The sequence below is a fragment of the Psittacula echo genome (genome assembly GCF_963264785.1).
Source record: "Psittacula echo genome assembly, chromosome: 2".
NCBI lineage: Eukaryota > Metazoa > Chordata > Aves > Psittaciformes > Psittacidae > Psittacula > Psittacula echo.
In genome coordinates this window covers 8,988,822-9,015,006 of record NC_137737.1, presented here as the reverse complement: position 1 = coordinate 9,015,006, position 26,185 = coordinate 8,988,822, and the positions used below count along the sequence as shown (strand labels likewise).

General features: G+C 39.1%; 1 protein-coding gene across 1 annotated transcript in view; it reads left to right on the top strand.

Annotated features, from left to right (window-relative positions):
* CNTNAP2 (contactin associated protein 2) overlaps nt 1-26,185 on the top strand; it is a gene marked incomplete at its 3' end in the record, with an annotated part of 1,031,819 nt that overhangs the window by 681,263 nt on the left and 324,371 nt on the right. Inside the window, exon 11 of the mRNA XM_080639583.1 lies at nt 7,850-7,956. Within this exon, the coding sequence (XP_080495709.1) occupies nt 7,850-7,956 (107 nt within the window). The remainder of the gene's footprint in view (nt 1-7,849; nt 7,957-26,185) is intronic.

Below are 26,185 nucleotides of genomic sequence, written 5' to 3'. Positions count from 1 at the left end.
TTGCCACTGCTTCACACAGAGCTGGTCTCCTGCTAACATGAAGCAATTGCTAGGAACTGACAGAAGTGATACCATGGCTGGGAACTTCCCTTTTGTTAGCTGCTCCAGTAGATTGACCCTCACCTGCTTTGCTGCAGCAGAAGTGGCAACAGTTAGTGTTGCATGGAAGCAGACGTTCAGCCATCAACCACCATAGATGTAGGTTATGCGTAATAGGTTCAGGAGGTTTTCTATGGCAAATGCAGAAAAATGGGTTGTCCAGCTCCTGAGATTGCTAAAGTAAAACCAGCATGATTTCATTTTAAAGAGCTAGTTTGTGAAGTGCTCTGAAAATTAGAAGTGGTAGATAGGAAAAATTAATCTCTACATTGTCGTATACAAAATAAAAACTGCATAAATCCAAGAAGGTCACTTACTCTAAATGATTTAACTGCTGCAGTGTTTTTCTTTCTGCATTAGTCCTTCATTAATGGTTCTAATGCAAGCAGCTTAGAATAGCACCTTATTGTTCTGAAGATAACACTGAAAAACTGTTTGGCAGCCTTTTCTAGGAATATGCCCTTAAGGAACATTGCTTAACCAGATGTCACTGCATATTTTAACAGTGATTTGCTCTTTGTAAATCACAGTCTTAAAAAGTGCCAAGTATTTTGATTCGATCTCATGACAGAGTGAGTTTGATAATGTCCACCAAAAAAATGTGAAGACCTTGTATTACAGTAAATGATAAAGAAAGGCTGGGTCCTTCTTGGTTCAGGAAGGATCCTTTAGTTCTGCCATTGTTAATCTGTGCACAGTTAGATTAGAAGTTAGCAGCAAATGACACCAGTTTGGGAATTATTGTGAATCTGAATTACTTTTACAGTCTCTCCCATCTGTCCTTTGTGTTGACATACAGTTCCTGTTGCTGAAAATCTCAAAGTCACTTCAAACACTTATAGTGTAAGAAATAAGAAAGAAACTTAAAGGTCATATCAGCTGTTTTTACTTTTATTTAGGACACTGAAAATCAGAATCTCTCTGTGGAATGGGTAATTGTAATCTGATGTTGCTACACCAGGGCTCTGCAGTAGCAACATGTCCTCAATTGGGTTATTTTGTTGTTCACTACTACTGTTACCATGATAAGTGGAATGCATTCTGTTGCTCATTAAAGAGCAATATCATTGCAAACAGATGCACATGTTTAGACTATTTTTGTGATTTTGTTCCTAGTTTACAATAGGTCTTTTAAGTAAGCTACATATATTCAGTGATTCAGACTAACAGCTGAAAGCAGTATTTATTGCTCTTACAAATTATTGGCCTGCTATGGTGTTTTATAGACCATATCTTCTTGAGCAGTCTGGTAACCCTGTACAGTAAAAAAAAGGTTAAGTTTTAAACATGTTTTAATTGATTTTGTGGGGAGTGAATGAAAGTGGATAGTGACAGAACTCAGGCAGAACAGTATGCATGTTGAAGGATCTTTGCGAGAAATAGTGATAAAAGGTATGTTTGGAGGCAATAAAAAGGGCAACTAATGGAAAAATACTGCAAGACCATTCAAAACAAACTGATGATGGTTAGTTCTGAGGCAGGGCAATGGGCAAAAAAGGAGAACAGAATCAGATTGGGGAGAGAAATGAGAGATGAGGTGTGAGCAAGAGCAAGATTAGATAAGGATTTGATTATAAGAAAAGATTGAATTTCACATTAAGAATAATTCAGCCCAGTTTATTTTCTATTGCAGAAAGCCTTTAACATTTTGTTCTGCTCTTCAGAAGTTCTCATGCTGTCATTATCAGTGCAGCATCTGAGCTCTTTTCAGTATATTAGTAGGCAATACGTGTCAGATTTCTCATCTGTGTAGTTCATTCCTTCCTTTTGACCTCTGAGGTGAATGTTTGGTGGTGTTTCTTGGCTTGGTTGTTTCTAATTTATATATTCAGAGCGTTAGTTTATATTTAGGTTATATCTGTGCACAGGCTGTATCTTGCACTTATGCTAGAGATGGGAAACATGAAGGAAAGCAGTAAAGGAAAGGGAAAAGCAGAGGAAAAGGGAAAGGTCTGTGTTATACAATGGAAAATGGTGAAATTTGTGATGGTTCTTCAGTCCTGAGTGACTGAATTTAACAGTCTGTGTGTCACCATAGGGACATTTGGCTTCCTGCACAGAATAACTTGCAGTCTTCCTGCTCAAATGAACTCTAAACCTGAGAATTGGAGTCAATTGCTATACACCGTGGGCACAACTTGCCTGGGGAAGCTAGTTAATGTAAAAATCCCTGCCCTGGGCATACAGTCCTCTAAAAAGACTGAGGTAGTGACCACAATCTGTTGTCTTTCAGAGGTTAAATAGCACAGTCACAACACCAAGAAAATATAGTTACATATGGGAAATTAAGAGAATTTAACAGAATCAACAGAATGCTTTCTGTTTCTTCTGGGATATTGAACATATCTGGTTTAGAAGGGAGTCTGGAGAGGTCTCTGAGGTCATTCTCCTGCCTTCAGGCAGGACCAAGTGTCATTCCTAATGTATGTTGTTTTGATTTGTTCTTAAAATACCTTTTACCACTAAACGAACCTCACTGCTTTCTGCCCATTTCCTATGGACATTTAATATAGTTTGCAACCTTCCTGTTTCCAACAACATTTTATACAGTTCAAAAATCAGCCATTGCTCGTGCTGCTGAGTATGGGAAGAGGATTGCTTCATGGGGTTTCATATCACTCTCGTGTTTATATCCACATTACAAGATCCCTTTTCTTCTTTATTTTCTTGTTGGCAGTAGTATGGTGGGTTGACTTAGGATCACGGTACCATGTGTGGAATTCCCCAGATCCCTTTTTGTGGAATTGCTTTCTGTCCAGGCTCTTCCCCCATGCCCTGTTCATTGCTGCCTCAGTGTCAGACTTCTCACATGCTCTAATTGTATTAAATGCCAGTATTTCAATCTAGTTCCTCAAAATATTTCCTGTTTATAATCCACAGTCCTCAAAAGGGCAGCCTCTCCCAGTTTCATATCTTCATGCAGAAGAAACACCTCATATCAGTCCAAATTCATTTGGTACAGGCAGTCCCTATGTTTCTGGCAGAGGCAAGGGGGCTTAGGCCAGGTATTTTGTTCTTCTCTAGTTGTTAGGTTTCCCTGGAACTCACAGGCTATTCCCTGTCATCTGACATCTGTGTATTCCCAGTTTTATCTCTTGGACAGTGTAGGAGTGGGGAGAAGCTTAGTGATTTATTTGATATTTGTATATAGCATCTCTGAAAAAGTATTAAAGCTTCAGGCAATGTTAACCCTCCAGTGCATGGATATTTCCAGTGCATTTGTATTTCTGGTGCACAGTCTATTTAGGCAGACAGTGAGGAAAAAAGTGGAACATACAGTTTTCCCTCATCCAGTTATCCTCAATATCAGAGTTGCAGTCTGTGGTTTTAAAACACCGGCAGCTCATTAAAAGAGGTTTCTTGCAAATAACTAACCAGAATTGACTACAGGTAAAGTATAAAAGAGACCAGTTTTCCAAGTGGTGGTTTGGAGAAATATCGTATATGCTTTTAATAAGGAGGGCACAGTTGAACATCAGCAGGAAAGAAATGGAATGGCATGGGGTTTATTTAGGTATGGAAATGTGGTCTATTTTGTTTAGTCTGTGTTGTGGAGGACTGGAAAAAGAGTGATTCTAGAGGACACTGTTACAATATTTAAGATAAAAGGAGGTGAAAGGAGTTGGCTCCTATCACAGCAAGGCAACAATGTCTATACCAGCTGTTAATGAGCAATATTGCTCATATTTCTCAGATTAAATATTGCTACTGAATCAGCAAATAACAGAGGAATGAAAGAATAGCAATCACTTCGGATGATAAAAGAGTAAGCAGGCACGAGGTAGACACCAAAACTAAGTAGATAATAATTGGAAAGATAGCCCTGTTTAATGCTAACATGTCATATTGTAGCCCTTAAACCCAGAAAACCAAAACCAAAAGGCACGGGTTTGTGCTGTTGGGTGACAGACTTAACCTAATGTAATTTAACAAATGGAAAGAGATCAGTCCACATAACCAGACCCCTATTAATCTGATCTTAGTCATCTTACTAAGGTTTTGAAGAAATGGAGGACAGCGTAATCCAATACCTAGAAGTAGATAGAAAGGAGAGTAAAATGCAGCAGATATTTTCAGCAGTTGATTGTTGGGGATTAACCTATCTCATTCTCCAATAAAGCACAGTAGTTTCTTCTCAGGCAGGAGAAATGCAGTGGATCTGGTTTGTCAGATGTCAATGAAACAATTGATACACTGTAATGATGGAATTTTTTAGCTAAACTAGGGAAGATGTGGTTTGAGAGAGGAATCGCAAAGTGACTTTGTGAGCTGGCAGATGGAATTGTCTTACAACTTACAATGATGGGTTAACTGTTGTCTGATAGAGTTTCTCAGAGATCAGTTGCAAAAGCTAATCCTATTTAATGCTTTGACCTTGGCTCAAAATCAAGACTATCTCGGTGAAATGTGCTGATGATACAGATTCAGCCTGGAAAAATAAGTAGAAAGATTCAGGTGAAATTACAGAACTAAGTAATGCTGTTGACAGTAGCAGCAAGTATTTTTTTATAAAGATGGAGGTGGTTGGTTGGAAGTGATTGAAGAGAAAAAAAATGGGGGACTGTACTGAGGATATTTAATGAATTGAGCAATCTCAGGATGGCTTTGAGCCACTGTTCTGGATTAGTCAGAAAATTGCTGTTTATCAAGCAAAATAATTCCAGTAGAGAAATACAGAAATATTGATCAACCCTGAAAATACTAAACATTAGTAAAACCTTCTCCAGGATACTCATTAGATCACAAATGCAAGTGGGAGCAGAGCTACGAGGAAGAGCAACAGTAGAAAATCTGTTTTCCTACAGGATACTTGTTTTCATTAAAATACAGGCTGAGAGATGTTTCAGTTGCTCTCTGCAAAATCATCAGATGCAAATGCCAGAGAACAAAGGTTGTTTGAGACATAGTCAGGTTACAAAAAACCCCAAAACAATCCAACAAACCAACCCATAAAAACCCGAAAGAAAACAGCATCTCTAAACTCTCTATGGATCATTTTTGGGGTGGAAATGAAAAGCAAAAGCAAGTGTATTACACTTGAAGGGATGAAGTTCTGTTCTACGCTTGCCTTTCAGGTGTCATAGAGTAAGAAAGTTCTCAATGCGGAGTCAGTGACAGTTCATAAGCAGCAGTGCTCAAGTTAGCAGTGTTTTGAACTAGAAGGGACACAACTTGGTCGTTAGGACCTTACTTCCTCTTCCCAGTTTTGTAGCAGCTTCTAACTTCAGAACCTGACTCAGGAGGGAAGGGTGGTTTGGAAATTAATTATTAGTCTTTTTATGTAGTGTAGCCTGATTCCTGAATGGAATTACCTAGAAATGTGGTCTTATAATACAAATGAACTGCAATTAGAGCATGCATTGGCTTTGAGTGGATATGGTTTGTGTATATATTAAATGCTAAGCATAAAGTAGATGAATTATATGATTGCATATGCTTAAAGAATTTTAAAACTCCAAATTTCTTAGCAGGATGTGTATGGAAATACATACGCAAGTTACCTTCTGTCTAACCAGTATTTGTATTTTACTACCACTCTATGGCAAGAAGAGTTTTTGAAAGATAATGGAGTTCACAGTGTGAAATAATACTGCTCTTGATACATCTGCTGAATTAAAATTGTGGGCTTTTTTTGCATTTTTTGCATTCTGGTTACCTAAAATTTCCTCTAAACTCTATTCCAGAGGGTAAGGTTTGTGCAAAAGGTGGACAGATGAGCAGCAGATGATGTAAAAGAGGTTTGCTAATAGATTTAATAGAAAATAAATCTACTTAATCTGTCTGATAAAATAAACTAACAGAAAATTGAAAGTGGAGGAAGGACATAAGGGAATAATCCTGTAGTCTTATTTAAACTCCAGTTAGCACTAATATTAAGATATTCTTTAATCCCTGTTTCTAAATGCATCATATTTAGAACAGGGAAAAAAAAGATGAGTAAAGGGGGAATTTGCAGATGCAGACTAGGCTGGTCCAGCCATCATACTAGAAGTATAAAATTAACATCAAGGAGTTTGCTGAATATCTCTGGTTTTATGACTTAATATGCTGCATTAAATGATACAGATAAATATCTGTTTTTCATATTTCCCTAGATTAAGTTGTTTACCCCAGTTATATAGTCAGTAATGAAGTATCTTTACTAGTTATGTTGCAATAAAAATAAGTTATATTGCAGTAAAATGCAGAAGTAGTTGCTAGCATTATATGTGAAACTTCATATAAATAGCTGGTGAAATGCACATAGAAAATGGTTAGTTTGGTCATGGGAAAAATACTTTTAAAGTAATGTATGTTCAAATGTAAATGAAGAAGAAAATACGTGAGAAGCAGTAATTTTGAAAGGCTGGAAAAAAGTACAAACCATATTCAGATTTAGGAACTTCTGTCGATGTTTATAGCCTTGAATAAAAGTTACTTTTATAAGATTATTTTTGAAGTGTGACTGCTCTCTTCTTTCCCTACCCTTGTACTCACCAGCTATGGATTCATCATATCAATTGTTAAACATTTGGATGTTTAGAAATGTGCCATTCTATTGCTCTTGTTTTTCATCTTTAATACATATCATGTCATATGTTATTCTTGGTACATGAGGATATAGAAGTCATACAGGAAGTGTACCCAGATACTTTCAGTTTCAATAGCCTGCTACAGAGGAAAGCTGTCCTTAGGTGTTACTTAATAGAGTTTTGTTAACTACCTCAGGAATATGATGAACTTCAGATTTATCATGGAGATAAAGATACTTAATTTATAATGTGTTTATGAAAATATTTTTATTTGTCTAATAAGGGTCTCCCAAGTTTCATTTTTAATATCCCAATAAAAAAGTGTAGTTCATAAATTAGATTGGGCCAACTTAACATGAAAGAAAAACTCCTTTAGTTCTTGATCAGAAATGCAGAGCCTGTACTGAGTCTGACTGTAATGAATTTAATGAGAAAGAAAAAAAAGATACTTTGAAATTATTATTTCAAAGCCCTGTCAAAGAAAAAAAATTTAATAGTTTCAAAGGTGAGAGAACATGGCAATTCCCATTTTCAGCTATCTTTGATAGGAAAGAAACTGGACAAACTCAAATATTTAAATCACATTTGATAATATTTCAAGCAATATGTTCTGCTATGACTTTGGGGTTTGCATTCCTTACACTCTCCAGGAACAGCAAAGCAGGTGGTGGCACAAAGGTGAGCAACCCTTGCTGCAAATCCCTGTGAAGAAGAAACATGTACAGCTTCTATACTGAAGCCAGTTGTTTTAATAATACAGCATTAGTAATTTCCATCCTAGCCAGCAGGCAGTCTGCTTCCACTTTTTTCTATTGCTGGCAACAAGGAGATGAACAACAACTCAGTCGTATTCTTGCTTTGAGTCACTTCTGAGACTGCAGTCCTTGAGGCATGACACCACCTGCACAGCAGGAGGTGTGACTTGGGATGTTCATTTTGTGTTGGCAGCTAAATACTGGTCAGACATACTTTAGAACCCTAATTTTTGATGGGTGAATGTATTCCACCTTGACTGTGCTTTTTTCTGTTTGTAAAAGTGCTGCAACAAGGCCTGGGTGAAGCACCTTTTGTGCAGTTGTGTGTTCAGGTATAAATTCTGTTAATCTGCCTGAAATAACAAGGATTAATTGCCAGGCAAGGGCATGATGCACTGCTCGGGCAGCTCACAATGTACCTGTGTGTAAATCTGGATGCTCATTTAGTTTTTTTCTTTCTGTCTTTGCATCTTGTCCTGACAGGTGTGTGCCCAATCACTGTGAACATGGTGGCAAATGCACGCAGACGTGGGACAGCTTCAAGTGCACTTGCGATGGAACTGGATACAGCGGTGCCACTTGTCATAACTGTAAGCCATCCTGGGGGGCTGAAATTACAGTGGAGTAGGAAAGACACTGATGTCTTCTGATTGAGATGAAAAGTCAAAGTCTTCCTCTGGTTATATATATATGTGTGTGTATATATATGTCTCCTAAAACCTTCTCTGAAAGGAGGTGTTGGTTTACTCATACTCCACCGTATCTACATGGGGATGTATTTACGTAGCACTGTGCTGCACCATTTTAAAGGACCAGAGCAGTACAGCTGTCTTAGTTACACATTCTTTCTTAGAAACACATTTTTAGTAATTGCACATGAGAGTTTCAAATGGACACAGTGAATCTGCTCTAAGCTGCTGGGGAGAGCTCGTGACCCCTGCTAGAGATACACTGATTCAGGTTGCTCATCCCAGAGAATGTTCATATACTGATTTCAGGCCATTCTGAAATCAGATTATTTACTGTCAATATGAATTTCTCAAATAAGAATATTTCCTATGAGCTTCACATGCCCTACACTATTAAAGCACAGAAAGAAAAGAGAAAGGTACAGTTGCTCTTTTTATAGGTTCTGAACAATGTATGCTGAGTCAGTGGCATGTCTTCTGTTCCTTCTCTTGTATGCTAGAAGTGGGATTTCCAACTATGAAGTGTATTCTGAAACAAGTCAAAGATACAGAAAACATATCCAGTCCTTAGTTGTGTCACTTCTTTTCTGTATCAAACAACCTCTAAATATTGAGGAGAGAATAGACATGCTTCTGAACAGATGAAAAGTTAAAATTGAAGCCAGGATTTACAGAAGTACAGATTTTTGTTACTTTACTATTTAACTTAACTATGGCTGTGTAAAATTTTACAAAGATAATTACAGAATTAATTAATTTTTAACAACAACAAAAAAAGAACCAAACCACGGAGAATTTTGCCAATTCACAGTTGTCTGCATTTCAACAATAAAGTAAGAGGGAATATATTCTATATAGTAACTACAAATATATATATATATGTATCGAATAGCAAAGTTATCCATGGTCTCCTACTGAGTTGGTAAAACTGGAAGAGTTAAAAGACAAATGAGTGTTTATTAAAAAGATAGATTTATGTACCAATGCTTGGAGGAGGAATTTCATGGGCAGCCCTTTTTCCACCAAGCGTGAATGTGCATAGTGATGATGTGGTTGCACCTCATCTTGGGAAAGGAAACAGAATTTACAGTGAGGGAGTATTTCAGTGAAACGAAGAAAAAACTTCATGTGTCTAATATCAATATACATATGGATATTAATATAATGCATATAGTATAATATTTTAAAGCTTTGGCTGATCTATTACAGCCAGTTGGAAGAGATATAATTCCTATGCATGTTACATTTAAGTACATTTTAGCTAGTGAGCCTCTGGAAAGACATATTATATTTTAGGGGAAACTGTATCACATTGGGTCCAGCAGCCTGCCAGAGGTGAGGATGCTGCAGAGGTGAGCATGCTGCGTCTGCCTTCCCCCAGGTCCAAGCAGTAACAAGGCTGTAAATGTGTTCTATGTGGTCATGTGCCCACAGAGCCCATACACACTATATGTACATGGCTGGCATACAGATCATAGAGCATGAATGTGAGCACAGCACCAATGGCCTCATCCTGCTCCTTTGTGGCAGAGCAAGATACATGTACACTAGTGAGGATGGTGAATTGAACATCCACAGCAACACACAGTGTATCCTTTCGGCTGCCCAGCTCAGCACTCAGTCAACCCAGTGGCTGGCCCTGGATCCCAGCCTCCAGGGCTGCTGATGCCTGGAGGCATCTGAATGCCTCCAAGAACACTGCAATGCTGGATGGCCTGGCTGGATATTATTTGGGCCCCTGTCTGTGCTCCTCTCTGGGTGTGTGGATGAGCTTTTAAGGCATAATGTAACATGGTTTAGCTTTCTTCTTGTGAAGTAGCAAGGACAAATGGATGGCATCACTTTTCTGAAATCACGTGTATTACAAAGGAAAGTAATAATCTAAGGAGCTGTGAACATTTCTGTTAATAGGATTTTCACCTGCCTTTTATGGATAAAATAATGCAACAAAGCAAGCAAAAGGCACTGCTGGGCTGCAGTATCAAAAGGTGGATTTGGAGTATATTGTCCTGTCTTTAGCTATGGAATGGATAAAGTGTATGGGATTACAGATGTCCAGGTCGTTTGTAGACACACTGTTCAAGAGCCTTTACTTTTTCAATCCAGGAAAAGTAATCCAGACAGCTGAGCTTTTGTTTCATGTTTGTGTTTAAAGAACATAACTTCAGTTTCTAGCATGTATGTTCCTATACTTTTGGAAATCTTTCTTACAAAACAAGGGTGAGCAGAAAGTTACTCACTTGATAGATAATCCTGTCAGAATATGGGAAGTCTAGAAGCCTTTCTAGAGTATAGAGTTTAATGGCACAAAAATGGGAGAAAAACAAAATTACAGATTCAAGCTATAAAATGAGACCACCTGAACTTTGCCTTTATTGAGCAGCCAATAGCTGTCAGTATTTACATGAATACATTCCAGTGTTAGGTATAGCTGCAAATAGTGAGGGGTTTTGTTGAACCTTTTCAAAGGTTGTAATTACACTTTCCTGAGGTTTGGAGTCTCAGCTCTGCTACAAAGGTATTGTCCTATCTGTCCTCTCCTATTTGTGCAGTGTCCATGTGTGCTCAGACACACTTGGTGTGCTGCCTTCTGCTTTTGAGTTCTGATGTTTGTGGTGGTAGCAGAACAGAAGAGATGCTGAGGAATGAGAGAAGTTGGAATGATCACTGGTGTGTGGTATATGAATAACTGAAAACATTTTTAAAGAGCATTGTGGGTTGTGTGGAATTTAGCAAATGTCACGATTCTATGGGACAGGCAAGTGTTTAAGTATAGATAGCACTCGTTCAGTACCACTTTACTTACATATAAGATTATTTTACAACACAAATGGTATTACTCTACATTAAAATGTGTTTTTCTTTTCTCAATGTGTATTTATGCAGTAGATATAACAGCATTTCTCAAAGAGGTTGGAGTCAAGACTGTGTTAGTGGGGACTGTAACTATAGATGATGATTTTAATGAGTTTGAATTTTGCTGAACTTAAAGGAACAAGATAATTCAGTTTTACAGAAGTGTGTGTGGGAGACTGTCAGTAAATTGATTTTGCTTTGGCCAGAGAGTCCAACACTTCTCTAAGCTTTTGACCTGAAACAAGGCAGAGCTTTGCAGCCTTGACTGAATTTCCAGTTGCAGTTTTAGGGTCCTTTGAAGTTGAAATTCAAAGACAAACATTAAAATAAATCTGAAATAATAAATTTAATTCTTATTATTTCTCCAATTGCGTACATCAGTGATGCACGTTTCCCATTTTAACATCATGAAATAATTTGCTTTTCAGAATAGGACACTGTTTCAGGAACACTTTTCATCTTTCAAATACACACCAGAATCTCCAAGTTTTGTGTCCACTATCTGGTTATTTGTCAGAGGCTTAAGCTGCCATTCACAGAAAAAGATGTCTCTACTCCACAGTGATTTGTATCATCCAGCTTCAACTGGGTTCCTGGCCTTAATGGTGAATTAACCAAAAATAGTGGGAAGTTGTAGTTCTATTGCATGGTAAATACTCTAGAAATCTGCAAGATTTCTTGTGGTGAACAAATCCTCAGTGCCCAAGAGAATGCTGTGGCCTGGTAAATATCAGACTAGAGCATCAATGCTATCATTAGACAGGACTAAAAGATAAGTAAATGTATTTACTGAAAAATAAGGATTTACAGCACTTCAACAGTTACAAAATTATTTAAAAATTGTTAGGGTTATAGTTAAGAGTAAGTATCATCCTTACCTGCTTTATTGCATCAGCTACATTTTAATCCCTGACTACCTAAGCTTTACAGCCTATCAAAGGCTGACCTCATGTGCAGAGTTCTTAGGAGCAATATTTTTCCAGAATCTATTGGTAAATGGTTTCAGAGCCTTCAAGAACAAGAGCTCATTTTCCTTATTTTCATCTCCATCATGATCTTCAGATAACTCCACTTTGCTGCACCTTGCATGAGTTACACCGCTAGCTTTAGGCTCATTGGTGCTTCCTGCTGTTTCCAGCTTCTTTAAAGCAGAGTGGTATAAATTTGCAAATGGTGTATCATGATAAATAATGCTCATTCAAGCTTCTTTGGCTCGCATTTCTAATGTACAGCTCAGTGCATGCTTTCTCTAGAATCTGCATGCAAGAGAAACGTAATAAAGGGCTTAGAGTTTACCATGAGTATGATCTATCTGGTTCCTACCTCCTGTACAAGCTGTTAGATTTAGAAAAGCCAGGAGAATTGTTGGTTTTGATCTAGATTTTTTGATCATATTTGCCTTCTCCTAAAGATTTTCAGTAGCGAAAAAGGTCCAGTTTGCACTTAGAAAATTAATCTTTATTAGATTAATATGAAAGACAATATATATTGTCATATGTTTCATATTATTAATATGAAAGACAAAATATATGAAAGACAAGCTGTATTCTTCTTTAATATGGAACTAGGTGATCTTAAGGTCCTTTCCAACCTTAACTATTCTGTGATTCTATGATTCTGTAATTTCACCTTCAGACAAACACTGTCGTTTTCCAGGTGTACAGCTCCCATTCTTTCAAGAATATGGGACAAGAAAGTGTTGGCTTATGAATCTTCAGTTATTCCACAGGAAGGACAAACACCCAACTCACAATCTGTTGCTGTTAGTTCTGTGAAAGCAGTAGGACAAATGCAACCTTACATAATCTTGTTCCTAGAAGAGGCATTAATTGCATTGGAATACACAGAGAATGCAACTCTGTTGAGAAAGAACATACGCAGTTTATAAGTTTTTAGATGGGCAACATGATGTAGGGTTTTTCAAAATGCATATTTGGAATGAGGTAATGATTTTTAGTTTCCATGTAATGGACCTTGACCTCTGAATCCTCTGGCTTTCTCTCACCGTAGGTTGTTGTGGATAAATGTTAACCTGTATTTTGGAACATGATTGAGTGTTAATAAGGAATTAAGCACTAATCTTCTCTTGAAATGATACATACATGAAGTGTCACTGGAAGTCTAATGGACATTGACAGATTTTTCCAGGAATATTGACCTTCTCCCTAAAATGAAATAATGCTTTAATAATGAGTTTAGTAGTATCTAGAAACACACTTTGAATAAGAAACATCTGTGTTACATACTTTGTAGAAGCTGTGATAATTTACATTCCTGAGTATTGTACAAATAATCAGTAATCAGAAACCCAAATCTATTCTGCATAGCCCATGAACTTCAGCAAGACCTCCATCAGTTTGTAATAACTGATTTTCCTGTATTTCCATAAATAAGGAAACATCTGGAACACTGGACTTTCCACATTTAGAGTCTGGATAGGAAAGGATGGCATGGCAGGGATATTTTCTTGTCAGCAATTTGAGAAATAATTTCACAGCAAGAAAGAAAATGCATAATTTGACAAAAATATGCTTTGAACTTTGGGGAGAAAAAGAAAAGAAACTGTCCAGATGTATAGTCATCACAAACAAGAGAAGTACTTCAAAGCGACACTTCAGTGCAGACTGGGGTGGTTGTGACAACACCACGGTTATTCTTTGTGATCTAAAACAGATTGGTTAGAAAAGGCAAAGGCCTTGCAATTCCACATGCATGTTAGTGCCTTATTTGATCAGGAAAAAGAGTTCTTTTAACAATTGATAGTCTATGTGTATGGAAGCTTCTTCCTTTCTCACAGTTGAACAGAGGGAAGGGGAAAGTGTGAATAGAAAAGTACTTTCATGAAACCTGTGTCTGCTGCAATTAAAAATACACAATGTTGAAGGCTACCTTCCTTGCTCAGTCTGATCTAAGAGAAACAAGCCAGACTGGCTGCTGAGAGCAAGAATCTCACAAATCAGGTTATATAACTGTGGTCACAGAAATGCGCTAATTATTCTCAGGAGAATATACAGGCAGCCAGAGTGCCTCCAGGCAGCAGGAGAGTCACCATCTTCTCTGGGAGATCTGAAAGGGGAGTCTCATTACTGACAAAACACAGGAAAAAACCCTCTAAACTTTCTACCATCTGACAGGATGGAAGTGGTGTATATTGCACTGGGTCCTATTGAAAGGCATTTAAAGGACATTTAAAGGACATCAGGCACAATCAACACAAAGGGAAAATCCTGTCTAACTAATTGAATATGCTCCTACAATGAAGTCACTTGTCTGGCAGATAAAGGGAAAGCAGTCAGCTAGTATTTCTGGATCTTAGTGAGGCCTTTGGTACTGTCCCTCACAGCATCCTTATGGACAACTTTGAGATGAGCAGATGGATGGTGCACTGGGTAAAGAGCTGGCTGAACGTGTGTGCCCTGGCAGCCAAGAGGGCAAACATCCTGTCGTGCATCAGACAGCATAACCTGGCAGTCAAAGAGGTGATTATCCCCCTGTGTTTGATGTTGGTGCGGCCTCATATTGAGTTGTGTGTGTGGTTCAGGGCCCCACCATGTAAAAAGGGCATTAAGTTACCCGAGTGCATCTAGAGTTGGGTAACAAAGGTGGGGATGCTGATCTCGTTTCCCTGGTAGCCAGAATACCTGTCCCCTCCCCTCCTATCCAAAAAATAAGGTAACAGAGAGTAATTCCCCCCCATATATTCCAGTGCAGCAGAACTGGCAAAACCTCTATAAAGGAAACATTTAACACATCAAAGTATTTTTTCAGCAGTATATCACACTAAGTGCACTCCCCACCCCATCTGCCCATGGCTTTGGAGGGCTCATTGCAGCTGTAACAGGGGCACATTGTCCTGCCTTTGGCTGTCCTGTGGGCAGGCTTGTGCCCAGCCCTGTCTCCTGCTGTCCTGGCTGGGCTTCCTGTATGTTCCCTGCACCTTGCCTGATGGTCTCCTGTGCTGTCAACCCTGCCCAGACCCAGCCTGGAGAGAGCAGGACAGCGTAACAGCTCCTGCTGCTTCCTAAAGAGACACAATACATGTGCAGCTGTCCAAAGATTTGTCTCTTGTATATTTTTTTTCTCTCTTTTAACTTAGTATTCTCCTTAGATTCCAGAGAAGTGAAGGGAGCAATGTATTGCAGATAACTGCTTAAAAATGCACAGAAGATGCTAGCATTGCTTTCTCTGCACAGTGTTCGTTCCTGGATGCTGCAGTGAGTTTCAGGGTGCCAGACAAGTGTTACACTCTCACAGGGGAAGGTTTGAAGATCAAATGGTGCTACTCCTACTGTTGGCTTGGAGCATACCCATATTGTGTTTGTGTGCACATCTTCATTGCATGCCGCATTTAATGCTTAGTAAGAAACATTGTCCTGAGGTTCTCCTGCTACTTGCTTGTTTCCTTTGCAGAAAACACACTTCACTCTTAAGCATGTTCCTGTGTGCAGCAACATTTTCAGAGCAAGTTGGATCTGTTGGTCTGTGAGACCACAGAGTAGACCTCCAGGTATGGTCATAGAACACAGTGTCTTGTCACCGAGTCCTAGGAGGATCATACTGCCACTGGCAACATGAGCAGGCACACCTCAGTGTGTCTCAGATGAGTCTCCATGTCAGTGCAATGCCTGACTTCTCCGCTGCTGTTGTCATCTCTGCAGTTTATTTAAAACCAGCCATACTAACAGGGGTCTTTGCTTTTGAGAGTAGGCATTCCTCCTGTTTTAAGTATAGGCTGAAACATAACACATCTTGTGTAGCTCACTAAACAGTCCATGGTGAGGAATGGTTTTTGACCTCAACCAGGTGAGACTGTTTGAACCAGTAACTTGGATAAGAAGTGACTCTGCAACTCACCACAGAAACAGGCCTTCAGCTCTACTCTTATTTCTTAACTCTCATTAACTTCTGTGGCAGTTTTATTATAGCCAGGCTAATAACGCTGAGTCCTGTCAGCACTGAGCCTTATTAGCTTTGTAAGGAAAATCAGATCTTTATTATAAACACCAATTAAAATCTATTTTCAATCAGTAAATTAAGACCTGTTGCTTCCCTTTTCTTTCTTTAGTTCTCTCTTCTTGTTACTTGGATGATGATAACAAGTGAACCTTATAAATCGGCATTTCATGTACAAACTCTGTGGGAAAAAGCCTCTGTCAGAGAGTGACAGAGAGGATCACAGATGTGATACCTTAGAAAATTCTTTCTAACTAGATACATCTATGCTTCTGACTTGTGCATCTGTTCATAACTGTTAATGGTTTTACTGTTCATTGCTTTCAGCCTTTGAATGCTCAAAAAGTGCCTTAGGTTTTAAAAATCAGTGTAAGTTTCTTTTCCCCCGTGAAATGTTAACTGCATTTTAAAACAAATTTCTGATCTTAAAATCAAGGTTTGATTTCTTGTGTAAAATATGTAGTACAACATTTAGGAAAGATTTAGCATTTTTGTCATACCAAGAGATGGGAAACATTATGGGGACTTTTAATGTCATTAAATAATGATGATTTAATATAACCGAAGAGGGAAATGCCCAGTATGACAGGGCTATGCAACATGTACTCATAATTAAAAGACATTTTTTTTTAATTCAGTTCTCAGTTATTTAAAGATGGGTGGGGGAGAGAGACAAATGCTAGTTTTTTTGCATAGGTAATAAATTCACTATACTAACTTGGATAATTTGAGCTAAGTTGATGGGCACATCATATCTGTGTGGGTTTGGTACTGTGTTCCCGGCTTATTCAACCATTAAATCCAAAACAATTCCTTTCTTTAGCATTGAAATACGGTGTTGTCCTTGTGTTCACCAAATCCTTTCTACACAGTCTGTCTGATCTGAAGCATATAAGCATGTTTCTTACATTGTTTTCTCCATTGTGAAGATATGGAAGAATCATAAACACTTTTTGTGCTCACAGACTGTATTATATAAGACATTCCTGTGAAAGAATGTTCTGTTCAAAAGACAGGAAGAACACCGCCTTTTAATACACCTTAATTGGGAGACACAGCCTAGTCAGAAATGTCCTAGATTTTGAAAAGACTTGGCGCAAGACTGTCCTCCCTTCAGTTGGCCCCTGGGGATTTGTGTGCAGGGCTGCAACAAACTATCACCTTGACATTTCTCAGTGTTTGCCAGTGAAACGTGATGTTTTAGTCAGCAGCACCTTGCATGAGCAAATCCTGGCCTTCTGCAGAAGGCAGCATTGTGATCGATACAGGAGGGAACCCATACACATGCAAGCATCTGTGGGACTAAGCACAGGTTAAGCAGCCCCTAGAACTGATTGATTTACCCAAAACTACCAGAGCTTTCATTGAATTCCCAGTAGCAAATTCGGAATTTGCATTAGTAGATTGGGCAACATCTGAACATGCTGGGCTTAGTCCTTGTAGTGGAAAGCTGGCATTTTAAGGCATGCAGGGGGACTTTGCAATGCCCATCAGCCTTGTTGATAGAAGACAGATTATTTGAATTATATGAAAGGCGGAATGAGAAATAATGCTGGAAACATAAGTTGTTGAGCTTTGAAAATATGAAAGAGGAGCTTTCAATAGGGTAAAATTTGAGTTGCTTTCATTCCTCCCACCCTCAAGTGTTGGAGATGATTTGCCTCCTTTGGACTGATGGAGGACAGCTGCTATGGAATGCACTAATGGGGATGAGAAGCACTACAGGGAGGTGCAGAGCTTGGGCTCTTTTGGGCCTCATTTGGGTTGATGGAGGACACCTGCTATGGGATGAGCTAATGGGGATGAGAAGCTCCACAGGGAGGTGCAGAGCTTGAGCTCTTTTGGGCCTCATTTGGGTTGATGGAGGACAGCTGCTGTGGGATGTACTAAAGAGCATGAAGAGCCCTCTAGGGGAGGTGAGTTGTGGAGTTTTTCTGTGGAGGGTGAGTTTAGAGAAATAGTAAGAGCTGTGTTTGAGGAGTGATGGGGAAAGTATTTAAAAATCTAATATTGGGGGCAGGGGGAAGTGATGAGAAAAGGGCAATCAGTTCTTTTAGCACTGTTGTTACAAAGTTTTGTACTAGAAAAAGAGGAAAAGGGAGTAAATGGGGCTGTAAGAAAAGGAGTACAGTCCTCATCCTTCCACATCATCCTTTTGAGAGTTGATGCTTGAGTGTCAGTGATGGAGGCTGTGGGGTTTTGAATTGCTTCTTGAGGACTGCTGCTTTAAGACTCTGTGACCTGAGTAAAGTCAAGTAGGTTCCAGGAGGTGAATAATACTGCATTCAAGCTTGGCAGCATGGATGTGTGTCTGAGCAATGCTGATGGTAGAGAAAAAAGGGGAGGAAAAGAGTGAGTTAGAATTTCTGAAATGTCTAGAAAGAGGCTTTTGTCTGCTCTTCACTTTCCTCTGAAAAAGCACTTCCAACAACTGACTGATTTCACCTAGTGATGTCAGTATCAATTTATTCTTCTTCTCCTTTCCCATACTTTATATCTGAACTAATCAAATGTTCACATTTGATATATGCTTTGCAGAAGCTCATTTCTAGGATAGTTGTCTCTTTGATGTTTGGAATAGAGATTCTCAAAGCCTGTTTATAAAGAAACTACTTTTGTTTACAGAAGTGTATTAAAAGGATCATACAATCAATATATGCTGGCTTCCTAAAGAGGCTAATCTCCTTTCCAGTAATGGTTTTCAAAGGAAATGTCATCATAATTTATAATAGTCTTTTTGGATTCATCCTCTATTATTTATTACATATTTTCAAAGGATTTAACATAATGTATGTCCTTTCTAAAGGTTGCAGACTATTATTAAATTACCTCTTCTTTATTAGAATGTGATTTTAAAATGAGGGTGAAGCTGTTTGGTTTAGTCTGAAATATTCATGTAATTTTTATCTGTAACCTATAAGCCCCAAATTGCTGCATCTTTTTTTAGCTGTTCCTGTAAAGCTGGCAAAAGAAAAGCTTTGTACTCTTAATGTTTTTTTTTCAGTTTGGGGATGCTGCAGTTTCTTTGGTTCTGTACTCTAATATTTACATATTTAAAAATCAGTGTGTTCTTAGTTTCAGTGTTGTGAGCTATAGTTACTTCAGCTGCTACTAATATGTGCAGAGCTGAGATCTGCTCTGCATCAGGTGTTTAGGAAATGTAGAATGTGTAATAAATTGGAAGTAACTTGCATTTTTATTGTAAGTAAATGGGTGGAGTCTCTGTTCGGGACAAAGAGGGCTGCAGATCCAAAATGAACGATAGCATCCGTACTATCTGGTGGAGGTTAAGTGGAGAAACTGAGCATTAGGATGCGAAGCAGAAGATGAATAGTCAACCAGTAGTAATTATGCTGACACTGAAAAATCAGCTACCAGATGATGTGTGAGAGAGCATCAGGGGCTGAAATTGGGCTTCATCTTTTAGCTGTTTGTACAGTTAGGCTGTTTATATGTAGCTCTAAATTGGAATCAAGCATAGGGAGTTTTTAAACCAGATTTCTGCTAGGTGGGGGAAGTACATTTGAGAGCCAGTGCAATAACAGTATGAAGTCAGGGTCCAGTTCAAAGTGTTTTCAGTCCCTTCATTTGTTAAGACTTTTAAAACAACCAAGCAACACTCCAGTCCCTGGCAGTGTTCAAGGCCAGGTTGGATGGGGCTTGCAGCACTCTGCTCTAGTGGAAGGTGTCCCTGCCCATGACAGGGGGTTGGAACTGTAAGATCTTTAAGGTCCCTTCAGCCCAGACCATTCTGTGAACATGCCTGAATTGCAGTCTGACTTTGGGAAAGCTCAGGTATAAGATGATTTAAGTTTTTTTGTAAGCAACTGTAACCTCTGTTCTTTTGTTATTCAGAATGCACAGCCAAATACTGTTCCTAGGGGACAGTTAGAAGAGAACATGTCATTAAGAACAGAAAATTTGTAGATAACTAATAGGTAGCTCATGTATACTGTAAAATCAGAATTAATCAGAAACTGGAAAGGGCTCTGCACATAAAGACTTCAAAATTAATTAGCTTATTCTTAAACTTTAACATTATGACAACCTAACATGTTGCTTCACTGTTAAAACACTTCAATTGCAGAAAAGCATTGAGGTGTTGCTATTAAAATCATGTTGACAGCTATTAGAAAGAAAAAGCATGTTCTGAAGTCACTGTAATTCTGGCTTGCTGAGACAGGTGAGAGAATGAAGGTAATGCTAAGTTCAATGGTAGCTGAAGTAATAAACTTAAGATACAAATGCAGATGTCTTTACCTCTCCACATGTAACTTTAATATTTTTAAAACCTCAAAATAGGGGAACATCCTGCTTTTTAATTGTGCTCGCTATTATAAAGGCCGTATGTACCAATGGACAACCAGACATATCTGGGGTTTGTAGTGTTCCTATCTACATTACCTAGTGTAGAAAGATTTGATAAATTCCCTATTTGTAATGAATTTTCCTGGATGTGGAAGGCAGCATGAGCAATATGACAGGACTGTGGATTGAAAATTAGCATCCTTACATTCAGTTCTTTTTGTTAGTTTTCCCCAGTGATGTAATTTTAGGGCACGTTATTTCTCTTTCTCACTTGTGTGGGGTTTTTCTTGTTTTGTATTTTTGTCCTTCTTTATAAAATGGGAATAATGATGCTCTTTCTAAGTGCTTTGAGACTTACAAAATACGTTGTAAGCAGAAGAGCTATTTGAAAAGATGGGAAGAAAGCTTGCACAAAAAACACCCCATAACCTCTTTTCATTCCAAAAGTGTAATGGGAACAGTTGAACAATGTAAAATCAGACCTAGATTTATAATCCACCACACTGGAAACATGCTAAATGTTGTTAAGTTAATATTTCAATTCAAAAGCTGCTTTTGAGAAAGCAAACTATTAAAGAGAATGATGAAACTGTTCCTTGGCTTCCTGTTACCCTGGAAAGGAGGATGATCTTCCAAATCTGCTAACCAGCTCCAGCTACTGCCTTATTATAGAGTTGGGGTTTGTGATCTTAGTGTATGAATGTGTAAGTTACTCATACTGCAGGTATGAAAAGCAAACTCTAGAGGCCTTTGCACTTCTACCTGTGTGTGACTGGAGGGGCATAATAAGGACTTTGCTTTCACTAGATAATCTGCTGGAGAAAGCTTTGCAGTCGACTCTTTCATAGTCCAGATGTAAGACTGATGGCCAGTTGCCTCAGAGATCTAAGAATTGACTTCTCAAGCTTGCTTTAGCAGGAGCCACTCATCTTTTTTCTGGAATGTAGCCTTGAAAATGCAAAATGGTACAGAGTCCAGACTTGAGGTGGAGGAGAAGCAGTGAAGCTGTCTCTTCTGCAGTAGGCTTTAGGGTTGAACCCTGATGAGTCTTCCCTTGCCAGGTACCATTACTTATTGCAAGCTGATTCCTTGGGGTAGTTTAGTTGGTTTTGTCCAGGGGCAAAAGTGTTGGGTTTTTGGGAGATGTGTTGATGTTTTGTGCCTGAAAGCAATGGAAGAGACTATTGCATTGTGCCTCTGCTGATGAGATTCAAGGCTGATCATACCCCAGGCCTTACTGGCAACTCAGAGTCTTTGTGTCACAAACTTGAAGCAATGGGAAGTGTTGCACTTGTGGAAGAAAATGGAGAACAAGGATAAGGAAAGCCAAAAATCATTGAAAGAGTAACAAAACATGGCAGTTCAGTTTCTTACTGCTTTGTTTGCTTTATAGCAGTATTTCAGGTGGTTTGTGTGTGGTAAATTTGCATTTTTTGATTAAATGGAGTGAAACCCTGAGATGCTACTTGTTCTTTGTATCCTGTAATTTGCCCTAATAGCTAGTGTGACAACACTTGCCTTCACAATATTAGATGTAGGGCTCTAGAAGTAAATGAGCATAGAGAGTAATTGCTGCTCCTTTTATACTTATGCTGCTCCTTATACTTCTGTGGACAGGATATATTCTGGATGGGTTTTTTGATGTAATTTGGTTCTTGTTTATGGATACTACCTTTCTCAAAAGTGATTTTCCAGTATACTCAGGTTTCTTTACAGTGGTAGTTTTTGGCCGCTCTACATGCCTATTTTAGGAATCAGTTGTCCACATCGACCTTTCTCACTCAGAGGCAAGAGCTGTGATGGTTTTTCTGTAGTTCTAGTATAGCAGGGGGTTAGGTTTTACTCTCCGTCCCAATATGCTGTCATTTAAACGGGAGACAAAGCAGGCCAAGTTGTAGGACCACAGTCCATTAGCGAAAGTAGCTGTTTGATTTCATTATGCTTCATTAATGTTACTTTAAAATTTCACCTTAGGTTACAGAGCTAATAGGTATCTTGGCTACACAGGTATTAGCAGAAGTAATGAGAGGTTACTGAAACTCCTTAAATATTTTACTGAAGCCTTGGGAAGCCTCTAGGTATGTTTACCTTTAGGTAACTTTACAAAGACGTGGAAGATGCTACTGTTTCATAAATCATGTTTGTGCTGATACTAGCAGAAGTGTTTAAACGTGTTGTAGTTTGTAGTTCTTCATGCTCTCAGTAGGAGTCTTAGCTGTACTATGTAACGAGTACTTAGTTGTACATCTGGCACTATTCATTTCACTGGAACATACAGTCTGACTTTGAATCTCGTCTTGCAAATTTTTAAGCCCATGTATCCCTCTGTAGCTTTTGTGTAACCTCACTTATGACATCCATATTCCCTAATCACTTGTTTAGAAAACTTTACATTAAATTCTCTTGTGTCTGTGGTAGCTTTATTATATGTTTTCAATATACTGTTAGGTTCAGAAGGTTCTAGTAGTAGATGCTCTAAAACAGAGGTAAACATAACATGCTCTTTGCCATGAATGCCTCAGAACATTATACATATCATTGCATTTCTCAGGCTCAATGAGCTACAAGGACTTGTTACGGCTTTCTGAAATTTTTAGCTATGCCTCTCCTTTTCAAAACCCCTTCTGTTTTCCCCATTTTCATCTTTCTCAGTTTCTTTGTGGTTGTGTATCAACCTTGACAGCTTCTTTCCTCCTTTTGTCTTTCCTTCTCTAATCATCTGCTCTGATTTTTTTTTCCTCTTCAGCCAGTCTTTGTTCTTGTTTTCTTGCGGCAGTCTGGATGATCGTCGTCAAAGAATTTCTGCAGATTAGAAAGCTCTGCTGGACAGAAGCTAGGAGCTTCATCCAGGTCTTGATCACTGGAACTACTTGTCAAGCAGTATGTTGCTGATCACAGAGAAGGGAGATGGGCTGAGTGTCAGCATAGCTGAGTACAACCCACAAACTCAGGGCTCTGTAAGAAGTTAATTGCAACCATAAATAAAAGGGGAAATGGCTACAGGAGGTAAATCCTTTATTTGGACAAGCAGAGTTGGCCAGGACTTTCCAGGTCCCCACAGCTAACCCCCTGTGATCTCTCCCCTAGAGACACCCTGTTCCTCTCACATCCAGAGCTGATGCTTGGAGGCACTCACCCCTGCTTGCTCCTAGGGTACTTCACTGGCTTGCTGGCTAGTCCAGCTTGATATTCACTAGCCATCACACACTCACACAGCTGCTTTTGCTCCAGTGGCTGGCACCATGGACACAGGGACCCTCTGGCCTGTGGTCTGCCGCAGCTGCTGGTACTCACACCCCCACAGGATTGAGAGCCCCTTGCCCAGGAAAGATGTAGAAAGGAATTTAATGAGAAAGCAGGACAGACTGTGCTGATCAGCTGAAAGGCACAACCAGGCAAGCATTCTGACCAATATTTACACTTGCCCCTCTTTTTCAGACATTCCTTCTCCAAATCACCCAACCGTCTCCCTTTCCCTGCCTTTGGTTCTGCCTCTAGTCATCCTGTAAGTCCTGTGCAATCCTGAGCTATGTTTTGTGTGCATTCTCCGATGTGTCCCATCCCTAAGCAACAATGCCCTTAGTCTGAAAAATGTTCAGAGAGCTGCTCCTAGTGACCCACAGTGATGGGCTGCATGCCCAGACACTGGAGCTGAGGCTGTGCTGGGGCAGCTGCAGGCAGGTTGGTTGTTACTTGGGAGTCCTTGACTTGGGCCAGTCTCTGGGCTTGTGCAGTTGGGCCTTTGGGCTGATGGCTCCTGAGATGGACCTGGGAGCAGCCTGCCAGGGTATTGTTTGGGCTTCTCCCTTGCTGTTGCATCTCTGAGCTCCTCTATGGCTGTGCAGATCAGCTTTTCTCACAGAACCTGACCCTTTCGCCATACTGTCATCCACTCAGTAGGTACTCTAAATGAATACTCCACAGTGTACTGCTGAAACACATCCCAAAGAAAGAGTGCATGCCAGCCAGGGCAACCTCCTGGGTACCTGTCTAACACATTACTTATTTCACAGCTCATCCATTACGTGCAAAAGATGTGAAAATGGTAGGTTGCCAGAGCACAGTCATAGGAGACAAAACATGAAAAAAGGGACATGGAGCAGATGTTTCTGCTGGCATTTCTGTGGCAGTTGGAAAAGTTGATTTGTGTTGGCACTGCGAGTTGCTTAGTGATTAATGGAAATGACAGAGATGATGCATTGGTTCTAAATTGGTGTCATGTTGATAGAGGACATTTTGATTGAGATAACGTAAATTTCTGATATGAGCATTTGTTTCTGTAAAGTTTTAGTTCTTTTCTGTTGGAAATCAGTGCTCAGCTCCTTCGGAAAAGCCTTTTTGGTCAAGTGTTTGTGCATATAGCAGTTGTTTTTAGGTAAGCTGCTGTTTGGTGTGGTTTGTAGCTTTTCAAACATAAGCTTTTTATGTGAGGTTTTAAAAAAGTCTTATTTTGTTTGACATGGGGTTTTCTAACCACTCGAGAAAGTTTTACTCAAGTAAAACTTCAACTGAGTAATACACCCAAGTGAGGTACCGTGTTTTCCTTCACAGGATTGCTGGTTGCAATAGGATCAGATACAAAAATAGGGACCTGGGATGGGGAGAAAAGGGGCAGAAAATGGTGTCAATTGTAACTGTAAAAATTAGATTTAATTGGACTTAATTACAGTCTTTGAAATAAGCATGAGAATAATGTATTTGGGGATTAATAATCATGAATAAGCAAAACCTGATACTATAAATTTTTTAAAGCTCTGTTATGAGAATATCTTTGTGCAGCTGAGCATTATCTAACATTGAGGAAGGTCAGACAGATCAAATGCTCTGATATGCAAGACAGGAAAGAACTACTAGCATGAACTTGATGGAGAAGTATCTGTGGGTTTAATCTGTGGCTTTGCTATTTGTAGCCGCTTACAGAAATCTTGTATTAAAATAGGATTCCAGATATCTTTTAGCTTTGACCTAAATTTACTGGAGTCATCTCCCCTACTTTACCTGTATAGAATTTGCTGAGGTTTTCATTTGTATATCTTGGCACACCTTATTGTGTAACCAAGGATTTGTATTACACAGCTGGGAATGTCAATCCAGGCTCTTACCTTTACTCCTCTTTTCCATTGCCCTAGCAATACAGAGTAAGTGGGAGTAGATATCATATTTTAGGAGTATGTATTTTGCACACTTAGTTTTTAATACCAACCTTGAAGCATTTTGCATGGGAGAGAGGGATAGGAGAGAAGGGAGCAAGATGCTCCAGATTGCCAGTGGAGTTCCTGTTGTTTCCCAGCTGGAGAAGACCCAAACAAGCTTCAGGCAGCTTTTAAGTTTCCTGTGGCTGGAACCAGTGTAAAACCAGCACAAGCATGGTGAATGTCTAAGTTTCTTTGGCAGCCTCCCCCTCAGATGCAGTGCCCAGTAATGCTACACAAACATGCCAAATCACCCAGCTTTAAGATGAAAGTGTGCCTTCCTTGGAGATGTTTTGTATGACTTGCAGTTCTCCCTCTCAGATGCTTTTAATGTGAACAGAGTTTATTTCAGGCACAAAGACACATGCGAAAATGCAGTTGGTTTGGGTTTTTTTAATGTCTTGTGTATCCTTGAATGATTTGATTCTCAAAAGCACCTTGTTAAAAATTGGTGTCTAATTATACTTCTTTCTTGTGATATCTGTAGGCTGACACTGCTACAAGGATGCTAATTGCCTAATCTATGGCTTCTAATTTAAAATCACTGCTAAATTTGTTTAAAAATCCATTCTGGATTTAAATTAATTTCTCTCTGCCCTCCATTCCCCAGCCCAAAGCAAAGAAAGAGCTAAGATAAGAGAGAAAAAGAAATATCTTTGCTTTTGCCATAAATGGGCTGGTTTTCTTCTGTATTCATAACAAATTCCTGAGTTGCAGTACCATATGGTAACTCAGATTACAGTTTTCACCCCCACAGTAGTGACTTTATTATCCCAGGGGCAAATAAATGGCAAATAAAGTAGTGTTCTGTTACTCTGATG